The sequence below is a fragment of the Ylistrum balloti genome, unplaced genomic scaffold (genome assembly GCF_031769215.1).
Source record: "Ylistrum balloti isolate Yb309-2 unplaced genomic scaffold, AGI_CSIRO_Ybal_v1 Utg370152, whole genome shotgun sequence".
NCBI lineage: Eukaryota > Metazoa > Mollusca > Bivalvia > Pectinida > Pectinidae > Ylistrum > Ylistrum balloti.
This window is the reverse complement of record NW_026782152.1, coordinates 217,199-225,516: the sequence shown is the minus strand read 5'-3', so window position 1 is coordinate 225,516 and position 8,318 is coordinate 217,199. Positions and strand designations below refer to the sequence as shown.

The 8,318-nt window shown below is 35.7% G+C and overlaps 1 protein-coding gene across 1 annotated transcript; it reads left to right on the top strand.

Moving 5' to 3' along the window:
* The first annotated feature begins 2,046 nt into the window (after positions 1 to 2,046).
* LOC132550827 (COA8 family protein CBG23705, mitochondrial-like) lies at positions 2,047 to 6,929 on the top strand. The gene is made up of 4 exons (XM_060214919.1): positions 2,047 to 2,155; positions 2,482 to 2,694; positions 5,243 to 5,385; positions 6,526 to 6,929. The coding sequence occupies exons 1-4, from the start codon at positions 2,075 to 2,077 to the stop codon at positions 6,608 to 6,610; spliced, it is 522 nt and encodes a 173-aa protein (XP_060070902.1). The 5' UTR covers positions 2,047 to 2,074; the 3' UTR covers positions 6,611 to 6,929.
* The last annotated feature ends 1,389 nt before the right edge of the window (positions 6,930 to 8,318 follow it).

Below are 8,318 nucleotides of genomic sequence, written 5' to 3'. Positions count from 1 at the left end.
GAACCAAAAGTAAAGAGAATAGATCGGTCAAAGGACATAAACCAATGCAGCAATGCTAAAGGTGGTAAATGAAGCTTGTGTTTCCATCTTTATGGTTTTGCTTACACTAATTTTTAATCCAGTACCACATATACATTTCCAGTTTGAGCACAGTTACCACAAAAATATCACGAAACCATGACTGATTGTCATGGTCTTCTCTGCTAATGGCAATACCAGCCACGAGGGAGATGCTTGCTGCATTTCTAGGAAAGAGAACATCCTTGCCACGGGACATTAGGTTCAGTAAAACTAAACTTTCTGATGAATAACTTTTCTATCCGTGTAGATGAGTAGGTTGGTTATCGTTAGCTGGTTTTATCATAGGTACTTTGGAACCGTTCATGATATAGAAACCTCTAGGACCCAATGGATTGTACAAGAACTTGGCCCATTTAGTAATTATCGTAGTTATGAAGCAAATTTAGTATGGTCTTAGCAAAATACCTACACCATACTGGAATAAGTAGCCTGTCAGTACAGCTGTATTCTTTGTCTTCGCTAGCACTCAGTTTAAGGTTTTGTTCGCCTTGGAACAAAGTATTAAGATTACGAAGAACTGGCATCGGAAGTTGTTCTCCAAAACCGTTGGCATCGGGTCTTTAAAGTATAAACTTATTACATTTTCGACAATTGCGAGACAAGTTATTTCATCATGCACTTACTCACTCCTGTTGGCTCGGATGGAAGCGTGCAGGGAGCCTTACTCTGGGAGAAAACCAGAACACACGGTGAAATTCCTCATGTCCGGGCAGGTGACCTCATACATGGTCATGTCCGTTCGGGAATCGAACCCCGGACGCCTACGCATACGTGGAAAACGAATGTGTTATCACCGACTCGCTCGACCAACCAGATATTGTATCAGCAGAAAGGCGTCTTTTGAAGAATTTTGCGTGTAGTGCTCACGGTACTTGATGTTGATTAGTGGGTTTCAAGCCAATACGAGGACGATGGATAATGAGAAACGATGACCCCTGTCGATTTAATACCTTCTCGGCACCAGTCTGGACGTTTAAACACAGATGAAGGAGTCTTGCAATGTCAGCTGTCATGATATCTTTCTTAGCTTCGTGTACACTAGAAACTGTGGTGTCTGGGATCGTCTGACAAGTTGACAGAACAGTATGAAGAACTTACAAATGTTTGAACTGTAATACAACCATGCGTTCATCGTTGGTATCGATAGGCGTTTAACAAGGTAGTGATAGAAAGCACAGTTCTTGAACATTATATTTCTCAGGTATAAGTGATGATATGAGGTAGAGTGATACAGTATACAGGGCCCTCTGATAACAAAAGGTGCAGATATTTATATTGCTGAGGTAAATGTCAGCTAAGCAGGGTGTCCAAAACACTATAAATAGAACAAATCAGCACGTACATATTTCCGTATCTAATGTATTAATCATTGTCTTGAAAAAAATGTGTTTTTTTAACTTACTCAAAATCAGATTCCTGTCTTTCTCATAATCCTTTATATCTTAAAAATGCATGTAATCAAATCGACATTTTACATTGAATCGTGTTCTTTCTGTTCGTCTAAGACCATACTAATTTTTTCTAATATATTAACTGTTTCTTTCGTAACCGAGGGTAAAACAGCATAGATATAAATGTTTGTTGAAGGTTATCAACATGTTTTTATTATTTTCTGTATCAACAAAATATATTGTGACGCCATGTTTAGGTTATAAAATGACGTGACAAACTCACAGATTACACTGTGATAGAATGAAGAGCTGAGATAAAGTTTGTCCGTTTTCAGCTGTTTCTTGACGAGTCTTGTGTTTTCTGTTTGCATTAAACTGAACAATCCATTAAACAATAATCGATTTAAAATAAGCATGACTTATGAAACTAGTCACATTTTTTTCTTTCTCATCTTAACTCGCTAAAGTTTGGATGGTAATATTAAGATATCTACTCGATTAATAAATCCCTCATTTATCTAGTTAGAGTGACTTCCCTTGCCAATTCACAAGTTCCTGTGATCACGGTCCTGTGGGTAGCTGTGTGCACGTAACGCTATAACATGATCAGGGTAGTTCGAAGAGCTCGTGGGTTGACGTATTGTCGCTTCAAACACTCAAAGTCAGAGAGCATACAGTCCGATGTAAGTATTTGTTGTAATAATAATATATATATATATCTACGTGGTCTTTCACGTCACTTGGCTGACAGACTGGATCGTGATAATGGTGTGACAGGCTGGTAGCCACCGAATAACGATACTGACCGAAGTAGCTCTATAGCTAGCTTAACCCAGGCTTATGAATTAAAAGTTGCCTCACACATCATGTTGTATAAGTTCAGTGAGATCTTAACAAAATCTACGATATTTTTATTGCAACAATGACATTGTATTGATCTTTACACGATAGAAGGGAGGTAACTCTAATATGATATTGTGACGCTGACGCATTTTTTGTGTGTGTCTAGGACACTCCGAAGAAAAGTCCGTGTTTGGTAAAAGAGGAAGACATGAAGAATGACTGGATCGGACCACCTGATCCGGTTTCCAACTTGAGACCTGTAAAATTTCACATTAGTAAGGAAGATTCCTCTTTGGCCCAAAGTTATCGAACCCAGCGACAAGAAACGCAAGATTGGAACCAGGCGTTCTGGTCAGAACACAACACGAAATTTTACGAGGTACATTGTACATACGGCGTGTATTGTATACTTATAAAAAGGCTACTGTTCTCTTGCTTCAATTTTAATCGAAATCAATGGGATTTCATAAAATTAATAAAAATGAAAAAAAAAAAAAAAAAAAATAAAATTGTGCCTTTTTATTAATAGGTATACAGTATATCTTTCTGTGTGTTTTTAACAATGACATAAAATATATTTTCTTTTATTTAGCAGAAGTACAACCTTTGTTGCTACACAGCCAACTTGGGATAGGCAGCTTCATAATTAATACATATGTCATTCTTCGTACATCCCCGCAATGCATTGATTTTGATGTAGCTGTTTTTGCATGTTTTGTCACATTTACTTACGTCCAAAAACGTTGAAAAATAATATTTGGTACGATATCTTCATCTTGGCAAGTTTCTTCGCGCTATGAATATCAAATACAGGGTAAATAGTTGTCATATTGGCTGTTTAATTGTTTCTGCACGAATAATGATTTAATATCATTAAGTAGAATGACAATATATTTATATTGACATATAAAATCTTATGTAATTTACAATGCATGTTTTGTATCAGGCGTCAGGAGTACTGATTTATCACCCAGCCATGGTTTGCTATTGGCTTTGAGGCGGCCAATAAGTTTATAATATTGATCACCATTATAGACATACTTATTTGAATTGGTTACCAACTAACCAAACACAACTCTGGCAAACTTAGAAAGTCGCTATCAAGATAGTAGCTGTGTAACTGGTCCGGAGGGGACATATCAGACGGACGGTGACAAAGCACATTGTGGAAAGTATTTATTTTTTTGCCCTGATGGTATAATTCTCGCGGGTTATTTTGTAACTTTATAAAGTGGATATCTCAAAATAGAAACACAATTTGTCCATGTACATGTAGTTTTTTGTATACATCATTAGTAAATATATCCTGGAGTGTTCTTAGCACTGATAAAAAACAGATAGTGATGTCATCACATGGACAATGACGTCATGAAAATCACGCATTTTTAACTGCCTCCGTTTAATTTTGTCTTTCGCATTTTCATTTTAAATTGTGACAAATTTGAATTTTTCTGAGTTATATTATTTAAAGTGTCGTTATATTTTTTAATTTCGAGTCTTATGCTCGTTTCAAACTGATTGCAGATCCTATATTAATCTAACAAACATTGGCTTTGTCGGGAAAATCTTTACTTCGTATCGGGTTTCCGCTGAAGTTCCGTTTCAAATTAAAAATAGCCAACTTTTCAGTTTGAAAATATATTTCCTAAACTTATACTTACAGTGTATATAACAAGGCGTTATAAAGTGTCTCAAAAACTAAAGACAAATGCACTAAAATATAAAACATATTGCTACCCATTTGTTTATACGACACCATATTCATACATCCCACCCCTTCCACTCCGGACCACGCAAACGACTAAATGCTTACCGACAACTACGGATTTCAAGGTTGGTCTACTCCATGATTATCGCGAAACTGTGCCACTAAGGACAGTTTATTTGTACACAAGAAGTGTGCATCTAGTAGAACTTTGGGTGTTCAAATTATATTAGCAGTTTTAACGTCCTCCAACAGATTATTCGGCAGTTGATGCTGCTGTGCAGTATGAACAGCTCTTGATCTGCACTATATTAGACGATTATGAGTTTTCTCCCGATGCAGCTTTACACACGAAGCATGGCCGCTTCTGTGTAGATGTAAACGTTGACTACATATAACATTGCTTTTAGAATCCTGTCACGGATTGTGTCGGTTGCCTTTTGCTTAGCACGTCGCTAAGCATTAACCTGCAGTTACATTTAAAATATGACTGCCATCTTTGTCCATAGTCTATTACACGTTCTTCTCAGGACATAAAGGCGAACCGTTTCGTGGATGTTTTGTAATCTTCACTTGGTCACGGGGAATAGTCGATGAGGGAACTAGTCATTTAAGTGTTATAATATTCGTAAGCGATTATTTCTTATATGAAATGTATTTGTAAAAATTACAAAGTGAACGATGCTAAATCATTGAGTACAAACATACCTAAATGTCCTATAAATGCCTGTATTGTCAGCAAGACATTCACGACCCAGGTAAAAGAAATCTATCACATTTTGTATATAAATAACCAATAGTGCGATTTTTACTGCAGGCCAAGAATGCCCCTTTAGAATGGTTCACAAATAAAATCTCAGATCACTATTGAAAATTAATGGACCAGATGGTTAGAAATGACTACATTGTTTTAAGCTTGTAATCTATGTCAGTATACAATAGCTGGACGTTATCACTCGATTGGTGTTCCTTCACTTACTGTCAATCTTCTACAAAGGGACATCATAATATGTTAGACACCAGGTGAAGACTCTTCTATTCTGATTGTATAGAAGTGGTATGATGTATCGTACCTAATGCTAATAAGAAACATCCCTATGTAGGGAGGGTGATATTCATCTACTTTGTTACAAATTCTAAGACCTCTGTTCTCTTAATGTGGTCAATTTAGCGAAAGAAATAACGTATTTTATATATTATATGCATTGTATTCAATTACCAGATGAAGGAGGAATTCGTCAGACAGCGACTGGAAGAGAAAATGAAAGAAGGGTCTGACTCCGAAACATTATCTGCAGAAGAAATGTCAGTCTTCTACAAGCAGTTCTTGGACAATAATTACAAACTGCACAAGACATACAACAGGTAAATGCTCTCTCTTTCACGACTGCTAAAACTAAACTTAAGATATTTGCAGAGTTAACACAGGGTTGAACAAATAGGCGTTTTTCACACGTTCTAGTATAAAGCTAGCTCAGGGTTTAACAGAAACTAATTACTGAAGCATGAAAAACGACTCTTCATGATAAAAAGTTAAAAAAAAAGTAAAAGAGACAATATTGAATTTATTATGGTTGGATTTTAGACAAGGAATACACTGCAAAAGCTGCGATACTAAACATATTCGTCAGATATTTATTTTCTAAAGAAAAAAAAAGAAACATTCTGCTGGATAGGTACTAGAGAAATCAGATTTGATGTATGGTTGACAACATACATGATGTAAATGAATGTATTCTGCAACTCAAATAAAAAAAAAATTGATGGAAATTAAAGGATTTCTCAAAATATAGTACTAATGATAATATTGATTTCTGATTTTGATATCAATAATACATATTCAGTAAGCAGTTCACTTGAAGGCTAATTGTACTAAATAAAGAAGACGGTACATTTTGTAGCAGTTGTCTCCCCTTGCTGGGTTTCCTAATTTCTCATTTTGAAATGCTGTTATTTCGAATATGTAATTGTAATTCTGAGCACATGATCATGTTTTTCCAGACTTCATCAATACTAGGTATACGCCTTTACACAGGATGATAGTAGTTATGATAGCTGGGTTGTCATAATTGATACACAAGTATACATTATGTTCTGTAAAGTTTGCATGATTTCTTTGAATGGTCGTCATAAACGTTCCTCTGTATATTCCATGCACACGCTTTTATACTGACACTTCTTTGCAACCGAATGTGCTAGGAAGTCGCCGTCATAGTTTATTCCAGAACATTGTAATGTCACATTCCCGTTGTTTTAGATATGATGGATCACGACCTCCCGTGTCTGTTACCTCTGATCTCTTTATATGACACACAGAGAAAGGCGGCTGCGCCAACAAAAGCATGTGCATTATGTTCACGTGTAATCACAGACGGAAGATGAAACGTCTACTTTTTTTCACTCTTGTTCATTTAAAAAATAAAATTTTGAATCACTCTTTGATATGACATTATTCAACAGCCAGAGTTCACTTCTAGTATTGATTTGTTTTTGTTTCAATTGTAGAGACTGGTATTGGAGAAATTTCTCATTGTTATGGCCAGCTTTGAAGCTAAATATGGACAAATTCAAAAAAAGGATCATGAAATAAAACACCACTGCCTCATATAAACGCTTCACGTGGGTATATATATACTTCAATTGAAGTTGTGACATTCATGGTACACCAGTACTATAGTATGGTACAAGTCATAAGGATGGAAGCTCTAATCAGTGCGTAAGGGACTGGAGAACATATGGAATATGTGCTTTTATAGGCAGTTTTAGATCGTAAGTTTGCTCAAATAAGGAATTGCATGGGCGTTGAATGCAGTTCATTTCAATAATATTTCTACTACAGGAAGGAATCCTAAGGGAATGGATGGAAAGCAACGACATACATTCATATACCAATAAATTATTGAACTTTTTATGGTTTTATGTTCTTATTCAACATTCATATGTATGTATGTATGTATGTATGTATGTATGTATGTATGTATGCATGCATGCATGCATGCATGTATGTATGTATTTCAATTTCTACTCATGTTGGACTCGATGAAACTATCAAATAGATCTGGATGTATGAATACATTCTTTTACAAATTCTGTAAAGGGGGAGAACCCTTACACATGTTTGATGTTAAACTTGAAATAAAAGTAATTAGATTTGCTCGAGATTTGCAGAATTTAAATGGATAAATATAAATAATGTATTAAGTTATTAATAGATAAACCAAAATTATAGCAGATCAGATTTGAGATTTGAGATTGAGACCTTGCAATAGTTACAAAATTTCTTATCCTTCCTGTACCTGAAAATGTTAATCTCCAACACGGCGATTTTGATACAGAACTGCTTAATTACCGAGTTCTTGATGCCATGGATACCTATGCTTATGAACAGGTCACAAAACATGCTCCATGACAATTAAAAATTGGCTGCCGCCCAGTACGAAGTGAAGCGAGAGAGGACAGTACAAAAAAATCAGGATAATACCAACATGGTAACAAAATCATAATTCAAACTCATATTCCATAAAGCTAGGAGAAATATGAACAAAATAAAGATCTACTAGGAGACTCCTGAAAAAGTACAAAGAGAATAAGACCAGGTGTTCCAGAAGAGTAAGCATTTTCTACGTCATAAGGTGTGTGTTGGAAAATATGTAGAACCTTATAGGAAACTTTGAAATGCAGCTCTTACTTAACTCTGTTTGTCATGCAGTGGCTATGAAATGTACAAGTTCTCTTGTCGTAAAGGTCCTAAGTGACTTATCTAAATCATGAACACCCGGCCGGGTCAGTTCTCCGTTTTCGTTCTATGGAGGAGATAAATTGTAATACAGTTTTTTACAGGAAAATAACAATTTTGGATATATCTTGTTTCTTTTCAGCAATACATATAGTTCATTATCAGAATGATTGTCATCAATGATAGTTCGAAAGTATGCAAATACATAAAAATGATATGGTCCCAACCACTGGGGTCTGAAGCTCGGTACTCAAAGAGGTGTTTGCTTATACAGTGTTTTTCAATATTCATCTATCTTCTCCAGATTGGTATGCTGTAGATTGATAAAACTTTCCATTGATGGAAAGATCCCAAGGTCCTTTATCAGAGTTACAAATTTCGTTAATCTGTGTGTGTGTTCTGGTTGCAAATAGCTGTCCATCACTAATTTCTTTCAAACCGTTTGGTTGTTTTGATAAATCGTTGAAAGGCAAGTATTATGTTGATATTGGTTTCAAACGGTAGGGCAGGATCCCCCCAAATAAGAGTATTGAGATGGGGGACTGGTTGGATATTGAAGTTA